This window comes from Benincasa hispida, chromosome 11 (genome assembly GCF_027475165.1).
Source record: "Benincasa hispida cultivar pf3 chromosome 11, pf3_genome.v1.1, whole genome shotgun sequence".
In the NCBI taxonomy this organism is placed as follows: Eukaryota; Viridiplantae; Streptophyta; class Magnoliopsida; order Cucurbitales; family Cucurbitaceae; genus Benincasa; species Benincasa hispida.
The window spans coordinates 64,104,758-64,132,195 of NC_143488.1; the positions used below are offsets into that span (position 1 = coordinate 64,104,758).

At 39.5% G+C, this 27,438-nt stretch overlaps 1 protein-coding gene across 1 annotated transcript in view; it reads left to right on the forward strand.

Moving 5' to 3' along the window:
* The window catches only part of LOC120090770 (uncharacterized), a 64,233-nt gene extending 43,214 nt beyond the window's left edge, over nt 1–21,019 (forward strand). The window contains 1 exon segment of the mRNA XM_090307029.1: nt 20,374–21,019. Within this exon segment, the coding sequence (XP_090163155.1) occupies nt 20,374–21,019 (646 nt within the window).
* The last annotated feature ends 6,419 nt before the right edge of the window (nt 21,020–27,438 follow it).

A 27,438-nucleotide genomic window follows, 5' to 3' on the forward strand; every position in this document is an offset into this window, starting at 1 on the left:
CATACATGGACAAATAGGTCGATCGATGGTTGAATGATGACCAAGGAGGCGACCAACAAAGGGATAGGCGTTGGAAAGCTTGCAACCATGCGATGGGACCAGGTTGGTACCATGTGATGGTTAGGGCATTTGAGGTTAGTGTGGTATAAAGAAGGGTGATGTGATGATCAAGTCATGCGATCAAGTAAGCATGCGGTCATGTAATTGGAAGGATGCGATGACAAGGGGAACTTGGAGAGCAAGGCTGAGTTAGAAATTCATCCAGACAAGTGGCTAAACTATGAGGAGTTTGAGCTTAAGCTAGAAGGAGGTGGATGAATATTAAGGCATGCAAAGAGAACTTGTGCATGAGGAGGAGGACGTAACATCATGCAAGTAGGAAGTGGCATGGAAGTAAGTAGTGGCAAAGCAAGGTGAAGACACTCCAAAAGTTCCTAAGTAGGAGGTGTCATGCATTGGAGCCTTAAGAGATGATGAGGATCGGTTGCTAAAGGCCTATAAATACCACCTTAAGGCTTCACTTCGGATCATAACACAAATTCTCTCTTCAAAGGAAATTTGGAAGAGAGTTTGAAGAAAAATTCAGAAGAAGCTTTGCATTGATCATGAAGAGCATGCATTGGTAGCACAACCATGCATTGATCAAGTGGTTCCAAGAGGTGGAGATGCTATCAGACAGTAAGATCATGAAGTAGCATCAACTTGGAATGAAGAGTGCTCCCAAACTACTCGTGCGTTTTAGGTGATTCTAAAGCCATGCGAAAGCTTTGAGTGTCTAGTTTTCAAGGCAGGGCTACCAGAGAAGAAGCACAAAGGAATCAGGCTAAAGACTGAAGAAAAGACAGAAGGGTCGAGCTCTCGGGTATGATTAGGCTAGTCTTGATGATTTGAAGATTTTAGTCTTTCTGAGCTGAGATTTTAAGGTAAGTAAGTTAAGAAATTTCTAAACCTATTTGTAGAAGGAAATGTCTCAAAATAAGGTCTGTAATGATGAGTAATCTGAGCTTCAAAATGAATATGGAATTTAAGGTTCAAAAGGAAGCCAGAGGAAACCAAGGAACTTGGAAAGAGAGAAAGGTTCCTACCAATTAAGGTGACTGTTAATTCCTTTAAGGTCTTAAGCACATCTTTCATGTTTATGTTTATGTTGTGAATAAGTAACCGAAACGAAAATGAGAATATGTGGTCGAGATGCTTAGGGGGTCAGCAGACCTAGTTCCTGAGCCCGGAGTAGAATCACACAGGATGGTCAGGGGGCCATGAGGCCTAGTTCCTGAGCCTATGAGAGGAATCTCGTATGGGATGGTCAGAGGGCCGACAGGCCTAGCTTCTGAGCCCATAAGTGGGGATCTATGTGCACATAGGAAACATAGGAGAGTATGCATTTATAATTAGTATCAGTTTAACTATCTACCGTGTATGTAGGTAAGGTTGAGAACATACTCATTTAAAGCTGAGGTTTGAATGTTAACCTCGTAATTGTATATGATTTATTTGTTATAAGTTGAAGAGACTTGTTATGTTGTTACCACTCATTGAGCTTCTTGAAGCTCATTCTTTTCTTTCATGTTTTTCTACCCAAGTAGCGAAAAGATGAGAAGTTCCAAGGTGCTGCTAAGGTCAAGGTCTGCCACGCCACAGCCACACTTCTGGTTTTAAAGTTATTGTTGTAAACATTTATAGTTAAGTCTGGGAGTTGTATGAACATTATACTGTTGTAAAAAATAAGTTTAGCCAAACAGTTGTTTATTTCCTTGACCTAAATTTTAATGAGTGAAAAAGATTCAGATGGGTAGTAGGTATCACAAAAAGGTGGTATCTGTTGTCCTTAGGCCTCCTTTCGGGTTGTAGAGGTAAGCTCGGGAGGCAGTGTGACAAAAAGTGTTTCAGAAACACTCTTTGAGGCAACATTGTTCAAGATATGAATTGCAGTCTCCACTACATATCCCTAAAATGAGCTAGGCAATTGAGCATAGCTCATCACAAAATGAACCATGTCTAACAAGGTTCTATTTCTCCTTTCTGATACATTATTCTATTGAGGTGTATCAGGTGCTAAAAGTTGGGATTAGATTCCATATCTATCTTATAGCCTTAGAATACTGAATCCATGTACTCTCCACCCTGATTTGATCGAAGTGTTTTAACCGTTTTACCTAACAGGTTTTCAACTTCAGCCTTATATGCCATGAACTTTTCAAGGGCTTTAGACTTATGTTCCATTAGGTATAAGTAACCATACCTCGAACAATCATTTATAAAATAGATGAAGTATTCATACCCTTCTCAGATTTTTACATTCATTGGACCACAAAGGTTTGAATGTATGAACTCTAAGGGTTCTTTAGCTCTATAAACATTTCCACTGAAAGGTTTGTTTTAGTCATTTTTCCTTTGAGAAAGGATTCACATGGAGGTAATGAATTATCTTCTAACTCTCTTAGAAGTCCATTCTTTACCAGTATTCTGATCCTATCGAGATTTATGTGACCTAATCTCAAATGCCAAAAATATGTATTATTGTTACTTGGAGAAATTCTTTGCCTTTTTGTTTGAGTATTTGCAGTTTAAAACATTTCATGATTGAAAAGTACTTTTGATTCAGTTGGTCTTAACACATATAAATTGTTTTCTAGTTTAACTAAACAAATAGTCACACTATTTTCATAATGAATGCTTCATTAAATGAAAAAGAAGTAGAATAAGATTGTTCAATTAAACAAGAAATAGATACAAGGTTCCTCTTAATTTTAGGAACTATATACAAATGACCCAAAATCAATTATTTATTTCTAAAAAACAACTTAGCAGCTCCCACTGTAAGAGCTGAAATGATGTCTACTGTTCCAACCTTAAGTGTCATTTCACCCACCTTGAGCTACTAGAAGGAACTAATTCTCTGTAAAGAAGAACAAACGTGATTAGTGGCTCTCGAATCAAGTATTCAGGCATTATGGTCATTTTCCACTAAATAAGTTTCTAGAACTAGTAAATCATATTTACCTTCATTCTCTTTCTTCTTCTTGGCGAGGTACTTAGGAAAATTGTGTTTCTATTGTCTATCCACATTGCAGTAGAAATACTTGTCCTTGTCAGCCACCTTGACCTTAGCCTTGCATTTCCTAGCAGCGGAAGCCTTTCTTTTCTCTCCTTTATTTTTCTGAATCTTCTTATAACCAGAAGATGAGGGAACAGACTTAGTTCTAGAGAATGAATCCTTGTGGAACTTCTTGGAATGGGCAACATTTTTCTCTCCTTCTATTTGTCCTATACATTTCATAAAAGACCGATAAGTCTGTAACTTATTCAAGAGGGTTGTCATGGTGTACTCTATTTTATTCAAAACCGCATTGTTGCGAAATTGGAGGAAACTCTTCGAAAGATATTCTAAAATAAAGGACACCTGACTCTATTCATCGATGATCGCATTGTTCATCTCGACGATATTAAAGTCGACCATCGGGTCGAGAACATGTTCTCTCACTGATTGACCTTCCTTCATGCGCATGTTAGAAACATACTTGAGGGCCTTCCTTCCTTCATGCGCATATGAGAGAACGGTTGTCCAAACATCTCCTGGAGGGACTCTCTGATCTGACATGTAGTGATCATGGCTTCGTGTTTCTTGGTAAGAACGTTAGAGAAACTTGCCAAGATATAGACTCAGGTTTTGTCATTGGCATTCGTCCAGGGGTCATAAGTATCCATTACTGCTTGAGATGCATTCTGAGTGGTGATTGGAGGACATTCCTCCATTAAGACAAACCATAGGTCATCTATAATTAGAATTGTATTCAAGTTACATTTTCGCGTTGAATAATATTCACCGGTTGGTTTTTCATTCTTAAACAAGGAAATTATTGTGAAAGACATGTTGAAATGAATAACAAACAATTGACCGTATTAGTTATATTTGTCTTAACCCATTACACAAAAAAAAGATAAAAAAAAAATCCAATAAATTAAACAAAAATAAGCAATCATAGAACCTTAATTAAACTATTGATTTATTTTTTTCAACATACTTCAGAGATTTAGAGCAACAGATGATGAAGGGTGATCAGCTACGCCTCCCCTGAATTGAGACAATCTCAGCTAATTACTAATACAAAAATAACTCTTATTCCTATAGTTCTTAGCTACCATTTTTTTGGAAACCACTTTAGTTCAAATCACAATTCAAACCTTGGAAACCACTTTATAAAACTAGTAGGCATGAGAATATTTTCGCAAACATGCTTTCTGTAAAACGTTTGTAATCAAACGAGTTTAAAATGTTTTAGTTCGAAAATATTTTAGCCACTCACCTCGATTTCTTAGGAACTTTTCACTCTAGTAGCTCCTCAGACTCCTTTTCACCCCTAGAATCAAGGTTCAACTTACAACTTAGCTTACTTGGCCCCGGCCGAGATTGAAAGCCTTTTGCTCGACCACCAATTTCTTACATGGACCTCATTTTGAAATACTTCCTTCTACAAACTTATTCTAAAATGTCTCATGAAGCTTACCCTAAAATTGCAGCTCAGAATTCCTCGTGGTTTGGCCGGAATCTCAGAGCCTTCAAGACTGGCTCAGACTGATTCGATAGTCTAACCCTTTTGCCTTCTTTTCAATCTCCAGCCCGGTTCTTTTGAGCTTTTTCCTCTGACAGCCTACTCTGAAAACTAGACTTTCAAAGATTTTATATGGCTTTGGAATCACTTCAAACGCACAAGTAGATTGGAAGATCTCCTCGTCCAAATTTGACACATTCCTCTGAACCCTCACTGCCTTCTACTTTCTCTACGAAATTTATGATTTTTGTGTGATTTGAAAATGAAATCCCAACTCCCTATAGGAGTTCAAATTGTTCATGGGATTGACAGCACCTACTTGGCTACATGGCCATATGTTTAATCCTCCCTTTATCAACATATTGGTTCAATGTGTTCTTCCCAAACGCATCCAACACAATTTCTTAGGGTTTAAGAATTTCTCTTAATCGGACACCTAAATTTTAATTGACGTTTGCCCTTACGTCTTCAATCTTTGTTTGTATTCAAATTAGGGTTTTTAAATGCATAATCCACCCCAACACGTCCAAATACATTGCCCAGAAGCTTGCTCGGCCGTTTAATGCATAGGCAAGGCGTGGGCGTGACATTCGAATCGGACAAAGCAAGGCTAACGTATAGGCGCTCTCGCTCTTTCCGCTCTCGGTAGTGTCGCTCTCTCCACTCTTGGCAGTGTCGCTTTCTCCCACTTTCTCGCTCAAAATCTCGCTTTATCGAAGTTTCTTTCCAACCTTTTCTCCTAGTTTCAATCTCGGCATTGTCGCTCTTTCCAACTTTTTCTCCAAACTTTCTCTCCAATCTCGCTCTCTCCAACTATCTTTCTCTCCAAAATTTCTCTCCAATCTCGCTCTCTCAAACTTTCTAGCTCAAAATCTCACTCTCTCTAATCTCAGAGGTGTCGATCTTAATGATCTTGCACTCAACGATCTCGCTCTTAGCTACTGCAAACATTGTTTGTCTCCGTGCAATTTCTACACGATTGTGCCACTAGTCAATTGCCTTCCAGTGCTTTGTGCACAACACGCATTTCACATAAATTTTCCATACTTAGCCAATTTTTTCCAAATTTCCCAAACTCAATTTCCATATTTTTTTTTCAAATCTCCATTCCTTCTTCACCATTCCACACTAACTTTCTCATCAATCTACTTATTATACAAATTTCATTACAATTTTACCAATTAAAGCTCAACTTAAATTATTCAAGGAAAATCTACTTAACACTTAGAAATTTCCTTCCCCTGAACTTAGGATTTCACTTAGTTAATTCCTTTTATCACTTGCTAAAGTAGGAAAATAGAAATCCATGTTGCACATTTACTTCCCCCTTAAGAAAATTTCGTCCTCGAAATTTACTCGAACTAACTCTGGTTTAAGGTTTCACAACAACCACTATTGTAACCTCCTATAACCTTGTCTATTACCACGCTTCCACTATGCTACTCTGATATCAATTCCTTAATTTATCCAATGATACCTCACCTAACTATCTCTAAGCTAGATATTGAACCAAACTATCTACCACATAAACATTTGTATCTCAAATACTAAATGAGAATAACTTAAATTCACACTTACCTTCCTCGGTAGATCTTTAGGTACGCATATTCTACCCTCCTTTAGTAGCACTTGATCAGCTCTTAATTAGTAATTTGTTCTCAATCCTTTATCCACTTCTTCAGCTAACTTCTAAAGATCAGAATTCTTTAACTGTTTACGTAGAATATCTTCTACGAGCGTAGGACGTACTTGAAATGAAGCTAGTAACCCTCCTGTTTGACCGAATGATAATGCTGCCCTAGTATTATACAACTCATGAATCAGTGTACCCTTCACTAACTCTAGCTGATCTGGTTTTTTGGCTTAGAGCATCAACTACCAACTTTGCTTTACCTGGGTGATAGTTAATTGTACAGTCATAATCTTTGATCAATTCGAGCCATCTTCTCTATCTCAAGTTCAGTTCCTTCTGACCAAAGATATACTTCAGACTCTTATGATCCGTGAATATATGACAACGCTCACCAAATAGGTAATATCTCCACAATTTTAGAGCTAACATAACTGCTGCTAACTCTAAATCGTATGTAGGCTAGTTACATTCATGCTTCTTTAACTGTCGCGAAGCATAGGCTGCTACTTTTCCTTCTTGCATCAGCACACATCCTAACCCTTGTCGGGATGCATCACAATAAATTTCAAACCCTTTACCTGGTGTAGGTAGAGTTAATATGGGTGTTGATACTAACCTTTGTTTCAGCACTTGGAAACTATGCTCGCATTCTGGCGACCATTCAAACTTTGCTTCTTTTCTGGTCAAGTTTGTCAATGGAAGAGCTATCTTAGAGAAACCCTCCATGAATCTCCTATAATAACTTTCTAAACCCAGAAAACTGCATACTTCGATTACATTCAGGGGTCGTTTTCAATTAACTATTGCTTCTATCTTTTGGGAATCAACGCTAACTCCGTCAGTTGAAACTCTATGCCCAAGGAATACGACTTGATTTAACCAAAAATCACACTTACTAACTTTGGCATATAACTCATTTTCTCTTAATATTTATAATACCATCCTCAGATGTTCTTTGTGTTTCTCCGTACTACTGGAATACACTAGTATGTCATCTATGAATACTATCACAACTGATCTAGACAAGAATGGAATATCTTATTCATCAAAGTCCATAAATACCGCAGGAGCATTTGTCAATCCAAACGGCATTACTAGGAACTCAAAATGTCCATATTTAGTTCTGAATGCAGTCTTTGAAACATCTGTGTCTTTCACCTTCGACTAGTGATAGCCTAATCTCAAATCTATCTTAGAGAACACAGTTGCTCCCTTTAACTGATCGAAGAGATCATCTATACGAGGAAATGGGTACTTATTCTTAATGGTCACTTTATTCAACTGTCTATAGTCTATGCATAATCTAAGAGTACCGTCTTTCTTCTTAACAAACAAGACTGACACTCCCCAAAGTGATACACTGGGTCTAATGTACCCCTTATCCACAAGTTCATGTAATTGAACTTTTAACTCTTTCAACTCTGTTGGGGCCATCCTATATGGTGCTTGGGATATAGGTACAGTACCAGGAATTAACTCAATAGTAAATTCCATTTCCCTATCAGACGGTAAGCCTAGTAATTCTTCAGGGAACACATCTAAGGGTTCTTGTACTACAGGTACATCCTCAAGTTTTAGTTTTTTATCTTGGGAAACTACTACATATGCTAAATAAGCTTCACATCCTTTAATCAACAGTTTTCTAGCTTTTATTGCTGATATTAAACTTCCTGGGAGTATTCTTTTACTTCCTACAGAGTTATTTCTTTTTCACCGGGTTTCCTAAACATTATTTCTCTTCTAAAGCAATCCATAGTGGAATAGTGTTTACTTAGGAAATCCATACCTAAGATAACATCAAACTCTAGTAATTCTAATGGAATCAAGTTGACCCAAAAACTTTGGTCTCCAAGAATTACTTCACAATTCCTATAATACTCATGTACCACTAGAGTATCTCTTACAGGCGTAGAGATAAATAATTCCCCATCCATACATTCAGGTATTTTATCTATATGTAATGCACACATACTAGATATGAATGAGTGCGTAGCACCAGGATCAAATAATGCATAAGAAGATTGATTACATAAAGTTATCGTACCAGTTACGACATCTGAAGCCTCTTCTGCTTCCTGGTGTGTCATAGCGTACATTCTACCCTACTGCTGTTGTGGTTGCTGTTGGGGTCATCCAGCTACCCCTTTCTGCTTAGCTACATTGGATCCCTCACTTCTAGTTCCGGTTGTTCTAGGTTGGTTTACAGTTTGGGTAACTTCTCTTTGCTCATTCTATGCTCCATGACCTAGCTGAGGGCAATCTCTCCTGAAATGCCCAGCTTGTCTACACTGGAAACACACATTTCTACTACCATAACATACTCCTGTATGAGGCCTACCACAGTTTACACAAAGTGGTTTCTCCCCGTATTAGCTACTGACTCGCTAGCGCGACCTGATACCAATCTACCACTCGGTCTAGTTGCAGGTCTTGACCTCTTACGACTTGAACTTTATTGGCTCATGCCTCCAAAGCTCTTTATACCCGACTGTCCAGAAAATGGGGGTCTAAATCTCTTACCTCTCATTTCTCCAGGCATTTTAAACTGTCCTTCACCTGACTAGAGTACATCTTCCCTTGCTACACTCTGCTCTACTCGGATAGCGGTTTCAACTAACTGAGTGAAATTCACCCAATTAGATGTAGAGGTAACGGGTGTATGTATTTTTCTTCTTAGGCCATTCTTAATCTTCTACACCTCTCCTTTTCTTCTGCAATGATCAGAAGGGCATTTTGAGATAACTCAGTAAATCTTTGTTCATACTAGCAACCGTCATTACTCCCTAAGTTAGCCTAAGGAATTCCTCCCTCTTCGCTTCTTTAAAAGAACTAGGGTAGTATTTATCTTTGAATACTTGTCTGAACTCAGACCAAGTCATAGTTTTTGAACTACCCTTTCTAGCCTTTATCACTTTCCACAATTTCTCAGCCCCTTTTTGCAGCAAGAATGTTGCTAACTCGACCTTACGGTCTTTAGGGCACCTCATAATCTTAAAACACTTCTCAATCAAATCCAACCAGATCTCAGCATCTATTGGATCTGTGGCTCCATCGAATGTCGTGGCTCCTAAATCTTTCAGCCTCTCGACGCTGAATTTCTTTTTTGGATCATTCTGAATCGATCCTACACTCGCCGCCAATCTTTTAGTGATTCTATCGAATACTCGATCCTCCATCTGGGGTTCTACATCTACTTTTGGTGTACTAGACTTGTTTTCAGAAGTTGCTTCCTGTTCTACTGAGTCTCTAACTCTTTTCCCCTTCGGATCTGGGTTTCATCTAACTTCAGGACCTTCGCTGGTAGGGTTAACATTCCTCTCCTCAGCCTGCTTGCTCCGCTTACCACTTCTTCTCAGCATCTTTGCCTAATTATTAGGTACACATGTTAGGGACTTATCTATGGGACTTAATCTAATGCATGAACTCTCTCTTTCACCCAAAGTCTTATGTTTTAGTACGAAGCTAGCTTAAATCTTTCCCAAACTTACGTATAACCCATCCTTTAATACAAAGTTGGTATCAACTTAGACTTTACACTCAACCTTTTCCCAAGTTTTACGTAAACCTTTGTTCTGATACCAAATTGGTATCAACTAACTTTTTAACCTTCCCAGAAACTTATACTGGATACCAAGTTGGTATAAACTAATTCCTCAATTGTCCCAAAAACTTATGCTCTGATACCAAACTGTCACACCCTGCCCCAAACCACCTTCTTAGCCTAGAGAAAGTCGTGACTGCAGCAGTTACCAACCCTTGGGTTGACACTTATTGCCTAATAACTCTTGCGGAATAACTCTAATACCAATTATAATTCATATGCAATGGGACGTCTTTAGGCCCACAATTTATTAACTTAGAAACATAATATGTTTAGAGTCATTACAACACTAGATTTACAAGTCCCAAAATCAACAAACCCTAGTCCCTATATGAACAATAGTAACATGTGTACAATATTAACAGTAACCACCTAGCAAACGGTTACAAGTCTTTTGGTCCTTTAGTGGTAGAGCAGATACTAAGCTATCTTCAGAGATTTGACCGCTACCTGTTGGGGGGAAAAACAAAACATTTGAAAACTGAGCGAGCTTACGCCAGTGAGTGACCGAGAAAACATAGTAAATTCTCATGCATAATTTCAGAAGATAGTTTTATCTGAAATATAATTTAATGCAATATAAACAAATTTCCAAGCGTAATATATATAAAACTGTTTTAAAGATAAAACAGTAAAGTCATTTTCAAATCAAAGTACTGTATAACGGGTAAAATAATCCCAACACCAACTACTAGTCCAGAGAGAATCCTTTTGCTCAATCTCTGACTTTCTTCACTTGTGGCCACATTAGGTACTACTGCTCAGATACCTTCTCCTTGTACTTTAGTATCAAGCTACTAGGATACCTTATTCAACGTACTTCAGTACCCCGTTGGCTTGGTACCTTCTAAAGCGTACTTCAGTACCAATAGATACCTTCTCCTTGTACTTCAGTATCTAGTTGGGTGGATGCCTTCTCCTTGTACTTCGGCATCGCATTTTACCAAAACTATTTATAAACAACTTTTCTCTTTAATTATTTTCTCTTTAAAGCATGTACAGTATAACACATATACAACATGGCTTTAAAGATGGTAATGCATGCTGGATAAAATCAATACATATACATATGTAAATAGTTTTTCAACAATATGCATCATTCAAATCACAATTCAAACTTGCTTGGAGACCACTTTATAAAACTAGTAGGCATGAGAATATTTTCACAAACATGCTTTCTGTAAAATGTTTGTAATCAAACCAGTTTAAAACGTTTTAGTTCGAAAACATTTTAGCCACTCACCTCGATTTCTTAGGAGCTTTTCACTCTAGTAGCTCCCCGGACTTCTTTTCACCCGTAGAATCCAGATTCAATTTACAACTTAGATTACTCATAGTTATGAACCTTATTTTAAAATACTTTCTTTTACAAACTTATTCTAAAATGTCTCACGAAGCTTACCCTAAAATTGCAGTTCAGAATTCCTCGTGGTTTGGCCGGAATCTCAGAGCCTTCAAGACTGGCCCAGACTAATCAGATAGTCTAACCCTTCTGCCTTCTTTTCAATCTCCAGCCCGGTTCCTTTGAGCTTTTTCCTCTGGCAGCCCTATTCTGAAAACTAGACTTTCAGAGATTTCAGATGGCTTTGGAATCACTTCAAATGTACGAGTAGATTGGAAGATCTTCTCATCCAAATTTGACACATTCCTCTGAACCCTCACTGCCCTCTACTTTCTCTACGAAATTTATGATTTTTGTGTGATTTGAAAATAAAATCCCAACTCCATATTTATAGGAGTTCAAATTGCTCGTGGGATTGACAACACCTACTTGGCTGCATGGCCAAATGTTTAATCCTCTCTTTATCAACGTAAGCTGACTTCACCTTGGTTTAATGTGTTCTTCCTAAATGCATCAATACAATTTCTTAAGGTTTAAGAATTTCTCTTAATCGGATACCTAAATTTTAATTGACGTTTTCCCTTACTTCTTCAAGCTTTGTTTGTATTCAAATTAGGGTTTTTAAATGCATAATCCACCACAACGCGTCCAAATACATCGCCCAGAAGCTTGCTCGGGCGTTCAATGCATAGGCGAGGCGTGGGCATGACGTTCGAATCGGACAAAGCAAGGCTAACGCATAGGCGCTCTCGCTCTTTCCACTCTCGGCAGTGTCGTTCTCTCCCACTTTCTCGCTCAAAATCTTGCTTTCTCCAAGTTTCTCTCCAACCTTCTCTCCTAGATTCAATCTCAGTAGTGTCGCTCTCTCGAACTTTCTTTCCCATTTTCTCTCCAATCTTGCTCTCTCCCAGTTTCTCTCCAACTTTTCTCTCCAACTTTTCTCTCCACTCTCGCTCTCTCCGGCTTTCTCTCCAACTTTCTCTCCAAACTTTCTCTTTAATCTCGCTCTATCCAACTATCTTTCTCTCCAAATTTTCTCTCCAATCTCGCTCTCTCCAACTTTCTAGCTTAAAATCTTACTCTCTCTAATCTCGGTGGTGTCGATCTCAATGATCTTGCTCTCAACGATCTCGCTCTTAGCTACTGCGAACATTGTTTGTCTCCGTGCAATTTCTACACGATTGTGCCACTAGTCAATTGCCTTCTAGTGCTTTGTGCACAACATGCATTTCACATAAATTTTCCATACTTAACCAATTTTTTCCAAATTTCCCAAACTCAATTTCCATATTTTTCTTTTTCAAATCCCCATTCCTCCTTCACCATTCCACACTAACTTTCTCATCAACATACTTATTATACAAATTTCATTACAATTTTACTAATTAAAGCTTAACTTAAATTATTCAAGGAAAATCTACTTAACACTTAGAAATTTCCTTCCCCTTAACTTAGGATTTCACTTAGTTAATTCCTTTTATCACTAATCGGGGTTTCACAAGACAATTGTTAAAGATTATCTTAAAAAACCCTATCCATTACTGGAGTTTGCATTGTTCTGAATCCTACGATCAGGCCTTCAAAGGGATGGTCACTCCAGGACGATGCAGGTGAATCATAGGAATCTCACGATGCAACCTAATGTAAGAGACCATAGGATACGTTGACATGCGTCCTTCTCTCATTCACTATGAATACTTTCCCTATTCACCTTGGTATTGACCCATGCAAACACTTTCCAAAGGGAGGCCGCACCTAGGGCAACACAAAGTCAAGTATGGATCTCATGGTGTGAACTCTTAGGGTCTTAAGAGCTAAAAATTGATATATCCCATATACTATTTTTCTCCCATTAAAGTATTGTACTATTTTAGGGTTTTATTATACCTAGTTAAATTCTGGTTAATGAATCTATCTAAGTTTGTGCCTATTATAACTCTTATAATAAGGTCTTTACTCTAATGTTCTAGGTGATTCGAACCATTTAATTAATCTAGTGACATTGCATGCTAATAGGATTAAGGTGAATTTAACTTAAGTTCCGGGTCAGTTCCCAAGTAGGAAGTGTTCCGTAAACCATCATCTTAAGTGTTAGGGTTAATGCTCTAAAACTCGTAGGGTCCTATGGTTTGTAAATATTTTGTACAAACTCATTTTTTATTTAATAAAATATATGATATTTTATTCCATATTCAATTGCACTAACCACAAACCAATAAATTAACATCCAAGGTTATCTTGTAGCTTAAACACGTATGTAGAGACATACGGGTAGATCATGTTTAATTGATAACCTAAATGGTTTGTAGTAGATGGATAAGGTTGTGTACGTTATCCTTGTGACACTACGAGTATGGCCCACTTTGTAGGTGTTACAATTGTTATAAACTGCTACAAATGATATGATCTTGATCATTCATGTATAGACATGTGAGCTAGGATATTCTATACAAAGGGGTTTGTATAAGATCGAACTACGAAATGTCTAGTCTCATTATATAACACCTGTTTGGATCAAGAATCGATGTCGTTAATTCGACTCCAAACCGAAACAAAAGAAAACTTGTAAAATCACTAAACTACTTCTATTACTACTAAAACGTTAAAACAGTGGTAAGTGTGGGGTCGAACCAAAGAGAAGCAAAGAATTAATTTCTTTTGGGTTAGATTTGACCGTAGAAAAACAATAAAAACTGGGTTTGGTTTTTGGTTTTTAAATTGAAATTTTCAAGTAAAAGTAAATTGCAATGGATATATGAAATGGTAATGGATTCACGTGATTCTCGGATCAAATAGCCATTCAATGTAATTTAAATCATTGTTTTCTGCCAAAATATCATGTATTCGAATTATGCATGCATAGCTACCCAATCGATGCAAATTAACTAATCTCTACAAAGGCGGAAAATCAATTAATCCGAACCAATCAAGTGTCCTAATTCGTAATTAAGGCTGGAAAGACCGTGCCTCAACTAACCTACATGCTCCTAGAGGTAATTGGGTCCTTAGTGGCCATAAAGAACTAGAAACGCATACACTAAGATTCAAGATTCAACCGTGTTGATTAAGTGTCAGGAAAGCCATGTTCAAATAATCAATTTATTCTTTAAATCTAGATTAATCAGTGTTATAAGGGTAAATTCAAAGCATGGATGATTACAAGGATACATGCGAGCTTGAATTTAACTAGTTAATATATGTGATCATGATAAGGGCGTCAATCCAACACATAAAAGCAAGTCTAAATTAAACAAGATTCAAGAAAATCATAATTCTGAATTAAGCACAAAGTTGAACAGAAATTCATCAAATACAAAGAATGTTCGATCCAAGAACTGCATAAAAGAATTACCTCATCGATTCATAGAAAAACTAATGGGATACAATCCAGAACACATTCATAATCCCAAAATAAAAACTAACCTAATGATACTGAATGCCTAGAGGAAAAGGAAGAGGGTGAGGCCTCTCATCGGCCTCCATTAAGGAATAACCCAATTTTTGGCATACAATTCAACATACTTTGACCTAGGGCCGAGGAGGAGTATTTATAGAAATCTTTGCAACGTTGCAATGCTAAAAATAGTGTTGCAACGCTCTACAGAAAAGCCCACGAGCATTAGAGTAAAGCGTTAGGCTGCGTTGCAACGGTGGCGTTGTTGAATAATCAGAGCGTTGTGACGGTCGAGACAATGTTGCAATGTTGAGCATTCTATAAAAAACACGATACTCGATGCTCGGTGACTTGATACTCCATGCTCATTTACTCAATAGCATTTTACTTTATTATACTCGACAACTTACTTGATGGTACTCGATTATACTCGATGGTTGATTAAACTCGGTGGAATTCAATGGCATCTTGGTAATTTTAACTCCTTTGAAGCCCGGATGTTCAAATCAACTCTAAATTGCTTCAAATTAACCTCGTTCTTCACCAAATGATTAATTCTACCTCTTGATTGCTTGGTACCTACAAAATAGGGAAATAAACACATAAAATCCAATAACAAGCCCTAATGAAGCTAGGAATAATAGCTCTTTTTTAGAGTTATCAACGTCGTTCATAATAGAGACTTACAATTTACCAGGATGACCATAGGTAACAAGACCTGAATCTTGAGTGAGTTATGAACTCCTACCTATGAGGGCGGTCCTTTGATTTGTATGGGTGAGAGTGGCCAGATCGCCAACTCAACAAGCCTATCATTTTGAGGATCCATCTGATTGGGGATCTGGGAACGCAGCTACACAAGAAGGAATTCACTCCTTCCCCGAGGTCGAGGTAAGTAGATAAGTTGCTCCCTTAAAGGCTGATTCCGAGGCTTAAACAATGTGGTGCCACAACCTCTCCTGACCCAAGAGAGGTTTAGTCATAGTTGGACTATGATCTATTGTTCATTAGAGGAATCAGTGGTACATAAGAAATTAGATGTAACTACAGGGGTAAAATGGTAATTTAGCTCAGCTGTAATTACGAGCAATTTATGAAAGGTCATTGTACTGTTGATTGGTTATATCTAATGGACATAGAAATATATCTATAGTGTGAAGAATACAGTTGTCGGTCTTTAGTGGAGGGTCATACAGTTAACAAATGGTGAATAATTTAATTGAAGAGTTTGATTAATTATTCACGAATGTTGAAGCTTCAAGCTATAAGTCCATGAGGTCCCTTTGGTAGCTCAATAGAACTAAATGAGAATCAGTTTTTGGATTAGTTTGAATTGTTCAAATTAATTGAGGAAATTAATTATATATGATATAATTGTTATAATATATTTGATACATTATATTATTTATGAGAAGAAATAAATATTTGAATATGATTCAAATATTAATTATGTGAATTTGATTCATATAATTAAATTTAATGTAAATGTAATTTATATTAAATACCATTTATGAGAGGAAATAAATATTTGAATATGATTCAAATATTAATTATATGAATCGGATTCATGTAACTGAATTTAATGTAAATGTGATTTATATTAAATACCATTTGTGAGAGAAAAGAAACTATAGGTTATATTGTATAGATACAATATTGAAACTGTAAGTTATATGTTACATATGATATAACATATAATTATATGTATAATAAATTAAATTAATTGTTATATTTATAATTATATTATATTAATTTTAGTTATTTTTTTATTAATTTGAATTAATGAGAGGGAATTAACTTCCCTCCCCACTTTTCTCTCCACCCACGTATAATGTGGGTACTTGGCAGATGTTGAATATATCTTTTTCATCATCCTGATATAGCACAAAAGAGTTCTCTGACTGATAACTTGTAGAAATACAAGTTATTTATGGCATTTTATATAGATTATGCGACAAAAAGAAGGAAAAGTTGCGTCAACAATATAGAAATTGGCTTAGAAATACGAAAATTGTAAAGTGTCGTGAACACACCCACTAACCCCATTGTGATGGTGAAATAGAATGTCCAAGTCTTTGTTTTGCAGGAAATAGGTCACCGCATGCGTTAATCGCTCAAAGACAAAAATGAATAACGCATCGACATTGCATGCAGCAATTGATCAAGAACGAAAAAGATCAACGCAATTGCAGCGCATGCGATGATCGATCATGGATTCAAGCGATCAACGCATTTTCATTGCATGCAGCAATCGATAGAAGATCAAAACAGTTACACTGCATGCGACGATCGATCGAAGATGAGAAGAGCAACGCATTCGCATGGACTTCTAACAAGTGTACAACTTTTCGGTTGTACTATTCTGACAAATTGATCGTGGAGCAGGGCGGACATTTCCACTATGCCATGGCAGGAATTATTAGATTTACAAAGTGGGACCACTAATACAGGAGCCAAGGTCTATAAATAGATTCCTCAAATTCAATGTAAAGGAGGCTGGTCTAAAGAGACGATCCAGAGAAAATCCGGGAGAACGACGAGACAAGACTGAAAGGTAATTTTCCGAGCATGAAATTATTTCCATTCCCGAAGAAGATACTCTGTGCAAGAGGTCACTTCTACCTGGAAAGCAAGTCTGAGAGGGAAGCTTTCCACTCCATTTATTCCACATGCCGACAAGCACAACGTCTCCGATCGGGATCTGTGTCAAGACATTGACACTCTTTCTGTATTTGTTCTTACTTTCCAATTCATCTACTATGTTCATCTTTCTTTAATCTCTCATTCACAATCTGTATCAAATGCTTATCTCTAGATTTCAATATCAGTATCGTAATCATTATCATCTCTTTGTTCTTTTCCACACATTTATCATCCATTTTCTTCATCATATGTCGCTAATCCCCTGGGTAAAGGGGAAGGATTAAGCGAGTGAGTTAATCCTTGTTGAGGAAATCGGCTGAATTTAGCTAAAGCATGCTCGACAGCATCTTCACTTGTGAGAGCAAAAGTGAAGATGTTATTCCGCCTATCGAGAGAAGGTTGGAAGAATGCATTAACTAAAGTGAGAAGTATTTCCAGTGATGGAAATAACCTTGCGTTCATCACGTTCATCTCTGTTTTACCATAGACGTATGGGAACGCGACCGATCACTGAAAGGTGTAAGCCAAGAGAAAGTGGAACCTTAGTTGCGTCCTCAGCAAGATTGGCGAACCTGCGATGTCCTTTCCCTCAACCCATTCTCTTTCTGATTCACTTCACAAGACTTGCCACCACATTCATTAGACTCTTTTGCACAACTTCACAGCCAGTCCTCAACCTGTATCATCAATATTTTAATCATTTATTTTATCACCGCAATTTAATTTATTGCACTTTAATTACCATCACATTTTATTCTTTAACGCAATTTACATTTCTACACGACCAATTCTTTATTCTTTATGTTAAATCGATCGCATATACCACATTAGTAGCATTAACAATAACAATCCCCATGTTCGACCTCAGATCACTCTGAGAAACTTGCGTTGGAATTATACTTGGTTCCAACACAAGAAAACTTGTGACATGCACTACACGAATGCATACTACAAAGCATCTAAGCATCATCGCATACATTTAGAACGTAGTATCGCATATCTTTATCGCAAAGCAACTTGAGCGCATAAAGCCATCAACATTCATAAATTCATTTAAAATCATTACACGTTTATGGCGATAGATATAAGATATAGATAAAGATTACAATTTCGTCTATCAAGTTTTTGGCGCCGTTGCTGAGGACAAGAACTTGAATCATTCATAAGCAACGCATTAGAAAGATAAAGAAAGAAATTAAAATTTTATTATCTACAAGTTTTTGGCGCCGTTGTTGGGGTTGGCAATTTTTTTTTTTTTTTTGTGTTGAATACTTTTGTGGTATTTTGTAGGACAGATCTCTGTTGTACTGTCTGTTTATCGCAGAGAGCAGACTAACGGTTTATGAGTACTGGAGCTGAACCAGAATTTGAAGCCGACCTAGAGATCGAGTGTACTTTTCACGCACGAGCATGCCAGAACCGAATAAGGCGAAGAAGAAACATGGCAAATAACAATGATAGGCCCGATGGGAATCAAGGGGTAAATTGGCCGGCGCAAGATCCAGTGTTCCTGGCAGCCAACCGCAATATCCCAATGAGGAACTATGCAGTGCTGAATCTATATGACTTCTCGCAAGGAATTGCAAGACCCACGGTAGAGAAGAATACAAGATCTGAGATAAAGTCAGTCATGCTACAAATGATCTAGAATGCGGGGCAATTCGGAGGTCTACAAGGAGAAGACCCGCATGCTCACTTGACCAGCTTTGTTGAAATGTGCAACACATTCTCCATTCCTGGTGTGACTCCTGAAGGGATTAGGCTGTATCTCTTCCCATATACACTGCAAGATGAAGAAAAGAGGTGAGCTCATTCACTAGAGCCAAATGAAATCAACTCATGGGACTAGTTGGTTGAGAGGTTTATGAAGAAATTTTTCCCGCCAGCCGTCAATGCAAGAAGAATGAGGGACATGTTAAATTTTGAACAGATGGAAAATGAAACTCTGAACACTGCCTAGGTGCGATTCAGACGATTAGTGAAGAACTGTCTGCACATCGGTTGCTTTCTGATGGAAACTTTTTATAATGGCTTGGATAGATCAACGCAAGCAGTTACTGATGCCTCCGTGGCATGAGGGTTCATGGACAAGACGTATACGGAAGCGAAGATCATCTTAGATCGCATTTCATGAAATATAGATGATTTGATGGATAACGGGTATGGGGGAAGAGGCTCGGAACGAAGAAGAGAAGAAAGTGCCATTGTATCAGCTAATACAATGACCACCTTGGCCGCCCAAATGGAAACAGTAACCTTGCTCCTCCAGACTATGGCTATTAATCAAGGACATCTCTCTCAAAGTGCAGCGCAAGCCAATGTACTGACGCAAGTGGTAGCAGTAAGCTGCATCCAATGCGGAGAGGGACACTCAATGGAAGTCTGCCCGTCAAATCCACAATCCATATACTCTATTCACAATGACCCATTTAGCAACACGTACAACCCTAGTTGGCGGAATCACCCTAACTTCAGTTGGGGAGGGAATCACAACCAAGGGGGCCAAAGGAATCATTAGAATAGTCATCCCGGGAATTGAGGTAATCCTCCGATTTTCATCATCAGAATCAAGGCCAAGGTAATTTTCAGAATAGACAGCTACATAACCAACCATACTCTTCTAATACCTCTTCGAGTACCTCGTCTTTGGAAACACTACTGAAACAATATATCGAGAAGAATGAGGCAATCATGCAGTCGCAAGCTTCCTCCATTCGAAATTTGGAGGTGAAAATTGGACAGCTTACGAACAAGCTTAAGAATAGAGCGCCTGGTACGCTGGCCAACAGCTCGGAAGCACCTGGACCAAGCAGCAAGGAACAATGTCAAGCAGTGACATTGAGAAGCGGTAAGAAGACGGTCCCCGTGCCACTAGTACCGGAATCAGTAAAACTGCCAGAAGACTCAATCACCAATAATGACCACTCAATCACAGACAACAGATCTACCAGTTCAGAAGCAACTACCTCTACAAAGAATGAATCTCAACAAGACTCAGAATCAAAGTCATCGCAACCTCCAGCCCCAAAAACACAGCAAGTAAGGGACCTCAATGAACAGTTAAACGATCAGGAAGTACGACGGGATCCTCCACCCTTCCCGTCTAGGCTAAAAAAATGATAGTAAACAATTCAAGAGGTTCTTGGATGTTCTCTGATAGCTACATATCAACATTCCCTTAGTAGAAGCGTTGGAACAAATGACGAGCGTGAAATTCCTCAAGGACATACTCGCCAACAAGAGAAAGTTCGGGGAAAATGAAACTGTCGCACTAACGTATGAATGTAGTGCGCTCTTCCAGAACAACATCCCCAAGAAAATGAAAGATCTAGGGAGTTTCACATTGCCATGCTCAATAGGGGGTAAAGAAGTCGAAAATGCGCTGTGTGACTTAGGGGCAAGAATAAACCTGATGCCCTTGTCAATCTTTAAAAAGTTAAACATCCACAATGCAAGACCTACCACAGTTACGTTGCAATTGGCTGACAGATCAATAACGCATCTAGAGGGAAAGATAGAAGACGTACTTGTGCAAGTGGATAAATTCATCTTTCCTACTGACTTTATTATATTGGATTATGAAGCTGACAATGAGGTGCCAATCATCTTGGGTCACCCGTTTCTCGCAACAGGGCAAGTGCTGACAGACGTACAGAAATGAGAACTTACCGTAAGAGTCGATAATTAGCAAGTAAAGTTCAACATTCTCAATGCGTTGAAATACCCAGGTGATATGGAAAACTGCCAGTATGGTGGAGAACTGCAGGAAGAACATTGGCACGAGTTTCGAGAAGAATCGGAGGAAGAAGATTTTGAGATTGGCGCAATGCTGGAGGAGAATTCGCCGCAATAAAAACTGAACCAGATTTTGAAATAATAAAGTTATCTGAACAAGCAACACAGTGAACTAAGCCACCTTTGGAAGAACCACCCATGTTGGAGTTGAAGGTGTTACCAGTGCACCTCAAATATGTTTATTTAGGAGGCAACAACACTCTACCAGTTATAATCTCTGCCTTACTGAGTAAAGAAAAGAAGGAAGCACTTATTCAGACCCTCAAGAAATACACGAGAGCCTTGGGATGGACCTTAGCAGACATCCGAGGGATCAGTCCCTCGTATTGCATGCACAAGATCCGTCTTGAAGAGGGAAAAGCAGGGTCAGTAGAGAGGCAGCGCTATCTGAACCCTACCATGAGGGAGGTTGTAAAGAAAGAGATTGTGAAGTGGCTTGATGCAGGCGTCATTTACCTCATATCTGATAGCAGCTTGGTAAGCCCAGTGTAGTGCATTCCAAAGAAAGGGGGCATGACAGTCGTCACCAATAGCAAAAATGAATTAATTCCTACCAGAACAACTACGAGGTGGAGAATATGCATGGATTACTGCAAGCTAAATTTGGCCACAAAGATAGACCATTTTCCACTCTTGTTCATTGATCAAATGTTGGATCAGCTTGGGGAATGAATTCTTTTTCTTTCTTGATGGCTATTCATGGTATAACCGGATCGCAATTGCGCTAGAAGACCAAGACAAAACAACTTTCATGTGCCCATTCGGTGTATTTTCATTCCGTCGCATGCCATTTGGACTCTGTAACGCACCAGGCACCTTTCAAAAGTGTATGATGGCCATTTTCTCAGATTTCCTGGAGGAGTCAGTCGAGGTGTTCATGGATGACTTTTTGATTTTTGGCAACACCTATGACTCATGTTTATCAAATCTAGGAAAAGTTTTGAAGAGATGCGTTGAAATAAATTTGGTTCTGAACTGGGAAAAATGCCATTTCATGGTAGAAGAAGGAATAGTGCTAGGTCACGAGATATCAAAGGTAGGGTTGGAAGTTGATCAAGCCAAAATTGATGCAATATCCAAGTTACCACCACTTGTCAATATGAAAACACTTAGGAGTGTTCTGGGACATGCAGGGTTCTATCGAAGATTCATCCGCAACTTTTCTCAGATCGCAAGACCCCTAAGTGCGCTCCTTAAGATTGACCGCGAATATGATTTTAATGACGCATACACCGAAGCGTTCCACATGATGAAAAATGTGCTCATCACAACACCAATTCTGGTAGCGCCTGACTAGACGAAACTGTTTGCATTGATGTGTGGCGCTAGTGGATATGCAGTGGGTGCAATCTTGAGCCAGCGTAAAGACAAGATTTTGCATCCTATCTATTATGCCAGTAAGACACTGAATGATTCACAAGAAAATTATACAACCACAGAGAAAGAAATGCTCGCAGTGGTGTTTGCCCTAGAGAAATTTTGGTAGTACCTGATTGGATCAAATGTAGTGGTGTATATTGATCATGCTGCGATCAAATACCTCATGACGAAAAGGGATGCAAAACCAAGACTGATAAGGTAGGTATTACTCCTGTAAGAATTTAACCTAGAGATCAAAGACCGGAAGGGCATTGAGAACTAAGTTGTAGATCATTTATCACGATTAGAAAATTATGAGGTTCAGAAGAAAGAGAAAGAAATTGAAGAGAGATTCCCTGACGAGCAACTTATGATAGTATGCGTTAATGTCCCATGGTATGTGGATATTGTAAACTTCATAGTTTGCGGCCAAGTACCCGAAGACTATTCATACCAACAAAAGAAGAAGCTGAGACACGAAGTCAAGTTTTATTTCTGGGATGACCCATTCTTGTATCGACTCGGACCTAATCATATTCTGTGTCGATGCATTCCTGAGCATGAGACCAAGCACATTCTAGAACTTTGCTATGAGTCCCCTTATGGAAGACATTTTGGGGGGCAACGGACCACCGCAAAAGTCCTACAGAGCGGCTATTTTTTGCCAACGCTATTCAAGGATGCCCATGCCCATGTTGTGCAATGCGACAAATTCTAGAGAATATGGAACATGTCCAGACGGGATGAAATGCCTTTGACTTCGATCTTAGAAATTGAACTGTTTGATGTATGGGGAATCGATTTCATGGGCCCATTTTTGCCTTCAGAGGGTCATCAATATATTTTGGTTGCGGTTGATTATGTTTCAAAGTTGGTTGAGGCCATCGCATACGCTAAAAACGATGCAGCCACGGTGGCTAAATTTCTCAAGAAAAATATCTTCACGCGATATGGAACACCCCGTGCCTTAATTAACGATGAAGGCACACATTTCATCAACCGCATCATCACTAACCTGTTGATCAAATTTAATGTCAGCCATAGAGTTGCAACTGCATATCACCCACAAACCAATGGGCAGGCAGAAATCTCCAACAAAGAAATCAAGACCATCTTGGAGAAGGTAGTCAATATCTCCAACAAAGATTGGTCACTCAAGCTTGATGAAGCACTATGGGCATACAGGACTACCTTCAAAACTTCAATCAGTATGTCCCCATATGCCTTAGTCTTCGAAAAAGCTTTCCATCTACCTCTCGAGCTGGAACACAAGGCAATGTGGGCAAGTAAAAAGCTGAATTTTGATCTGTCAAGTGCGGGGGAAGTCTGAAAGTTGCAGTTGAACGAGCTGGTCGAGTGGCGAATGAATACCTACGAAAATGCCAAGCTTTATAAAGAGCAAACCAAGAAGTGGCATGAAGACCGCATAAGCAAGAGGACGTTCTTCGTGGGTCAACAAGTACTTTTATTTAATATACGTTTGCGATTGTTTTCAGGAAAGTTAAAGTCCCACTGGTCTGGGCCATTCCGCATCAAGACTATCTTTCCCCATAGTGCAGTGGAGCTAACAACCAAGGATGGAAACAGCGCATTCAAAGTCAATGGTCAACGAATTAAGCCCTATTATAGGGGCAATGTGGAACGATGCATGGAGACCATCGACTTAGGCAAGCAAGACTGATCGGTTGCAGGGATGCGATTGCGGTAACCCTGAAGAACTTGTTTCAATCAGCATTCCTAACACTATCTTTACCGCTTTTTTTATCATTTTCTTTACTGCTTTCGTAAACTAGTTTATTTCTTTATTATTGTGTTATTAAACTTAGTTTATTGCTTGCTTAATTTAATTTCATGCCTAGTTCAATTTATTGCTTTCTTTACCGCTTTCTTTAATTTCATGCTTTGTTGAATTTATTTACATTCCTGTCTCAGTATTGCATTGATCCTAATTTCTATGAATGAATGTTAAAAAAAAAAATGAACACCGCAACGTCTTATCAATTTGGATAAGCATTGTGATGTTGATGAAACCATAAATAACATCCGGTATGCATTGCGATGACAGGTGTATCTTGCGATAATAGATACACTTTGCGTCCATCTTCCAAAAATGCATTGCGTTGACGGATGAGTTGCGCATGTATGTACACCGCGTCCATCCTCAGCAAAAACGCACTATGTCGAAGGTAGTCTTATGCTGATAGAAATACCGTGCGCCCATCCTCCAGAAATGTGTTGCGCTGAAGGGTGTGTTGCGCTAATGCATACGTTGTGCCCATCCTCCAGAAATGTGTTGTGCTGAGGGTGTGTTGCGCTAATGCATACGTTGTGCCCGTCCTCCGCAAATATGCATTTGTGGTAACGGATGCATTGCGTTACACATTTAACATTGCGCCCGTCCGAATAAAAAAAATGAAAAAAATTATAAAATCTTCGCGAGAGGGGAGTCAAATCGCTTCAGCTTCTGAGGCAATTATGACTTAGTAGATGAAAGGACGTCCTTCCTGCTAAATCATAATGGGAGGGGCACGGCGACAGGCTTTTTGGAATACCGAAGCCTGCCTCGCAGAGATTGCGTTGGGTCTATCAAGGCCCAACTTATAAATCACACCTCCTTCAACCAAGGAGCTCATTTTCATCTCTCGCGAAAGAAAAACCCTAAAGAATTCTCTGTATACCATACCTTTCCGATTTTCTTCCTAAGACCAAAATTTTTTTAATTTCTTTCACCTCAACCAAGCAAATGGCTGGACAATCCTCACATTCATCCTCCCAGCCATCGTTCCCTTCCCAAGCCCCTGTCACCGCATGGGAGGCAGTTTTCCTTGCTGTCAGCCACCGCCTCGCTGCCTAGCCTAAGCCTTCCCCAAGAATCGCAAGAAAACCCCGGCAAAAGACCTCTGTAGCCAAACCACCTACCAACCGAGAGGGGCCGAGCACGGAGAGTGCCCTTGCCACCGGACCTGAAGTGGCACTCCCAATACCTTCGACTGAAAGCGAACTGAAGCAAAGGGATGACAAAGAGGTATTTGGGAGTATTTTGAGCAATCTGAAACGAGAGGGGAGGTTACCAGAAGCTGGAGTTGTAAACCAGCCCTTGGCTTCAGAGGAAGAGTTGGTGGAAGCTTCGCGGATAATGACCCTGGTCACTTCGGATCCTAAGGAGACTATTCCAATAGACTCCAATGAGGGACCCATCAAGCCTGTTTTAGGGGTTGTAGGGGCAAAGAAGCAGCCGGGGACGACCGAAGAGAAAAAGTAAAGAAAAACGGGCGGAAGGAGATGAAGCAACCCGGCTAAAAAAGGAGAAGAAAGAAAAGAAGAAGAGTGAAAAGAAACAACATAGGGGAGAAGAGAAGCGCCTGAAGAAGGAGGAGAAAAGGAAGAGGGTGGAAAGTCTAGAATTTGACGGAGAATCAACCACCACAAGGGTGGAAGAAGGAATGTCAATGCAAGTTAGAGCATCATCACAACCACAAGTTTCATCACCGCATACCAGATTGGTTGTATCTGAAGATAGAGAAGACCCTGACATCACCCCTCTTATGCGGCGTCACAAAGAGAATACACCGCAAGGGTCCACAAGTGACCCATTATTCTTTCAACACATAGCAAAGGAGGAGGAGAAAAAAAAAGGAGAAGTAGAGGAGAAGAAAGAAAAGTTGTCACGTGCGCGCCAAATCATCGCAGCAGGCGATTTGGCCAGAAAACTTCACGATGAGGCGGTTCGCTATGACAACACAAGAGTGGCAGAAGAAGAAAGAAGAAGGCTCGAGGATAAGCAACGCATTTTGCTTGCCTCGGAGTAGTTTGAGAGAGAAACAAGAGAAGAAGAAGAAAAAGAAAAGAAGGAGAAGGAAATACACCACAAAGCAAATGTGCAGCGCATTAGAGAGAATAAGAGAAAAGAAGTGGAGGAATGGAAAAGGGAAAAAGAAGAGCAATGCAAGGAAAGGGAATGCAAACAAAGACAAAAATCCTGCCTTGTGTCTGCTCAAGACAAGGGCAAAGCGAAATCAGAGAGTAGCGAGCTTGCGTCGACCAGGAGGCGCCCAACAACAAATAAAAAAATGATGATCTGATGATGCAAATGGGCTTCTTCCCTGCGTCGACGCCACTACCGTATCTTATCACGAGTGTTGTGTTGGAACATGGGTGGGAAACTTTCTGCCAATGTCCATCCATCATTATTCCTGCAGTAGTGAGGGCCTTTTATCACGGCCAGCTCCTTGACACCGAAGATGCAGTGATCATAGAAGGGAGGGTAGTGTCGTTCAGCGCAAGGGACATCAATGAACTCTATAAGTTGAAGAACATCCCGGAAGCACCGGGTAACAAGTTGATTGATGATCCTGAAGAAGAGCACATGGAGGATGCGCTAAAGGTATTAACGCAACCGGGCACCAAGTGGTCGGTCTGGCATTAGGACCCTCGCTTCCAACAAGCTGCTCTCAGAGGCGTGCCTTTGGGTTTATTTGGTGAAACGGTGACTCATCCCAACAATGCATGACAAAACAATTTCAAGGGATCGAGTCATGGTCGCATACTGTATAGCGCGCGGCATTCCGATCGATGTAGGCCAACTCATTATGAAGCAGATTCAAGGTTTTGTTGGCCGTGTAAGAGGTCAATACTTCTTCCTATGGACGATTTCAAGCCTGTGCCTCTCTGTGGGTGTAGGCATTGACGAAGAGCCCATGATTGAAGTTCACGGCATCATCCACATGAAGATCTTGAGAATACTTCTCAAGGATTCACTACATTGCCCCGAGCTTCCAACAAAAAGGCCCCTCATTGATCTCAATGCACCGCAACCACCCAAACCAAAGAAGCAGTGCCGCAATGATAAAGGAAAGGAAATAGTCCGAGAACAATCACCACAGAAGCAAACCCAATTACCCTTGGACCCTTTTCCTTTAATCATTCGCCCGCCAAGCCCTCCAATCGAACCCCTTTCCCCTCTTCCCGAACACTTCACAAACCTCTTCCTTGCTCCTAATTCCAACCCCGTATCTCCAACAGCATCCCCCCACCATCCATCTCCACTTCACTTTTCACCCACATCGCCGTATGTTGATGACCCATACGGTTTGGGAGCAGGCCCTTCCGCTCAATCTC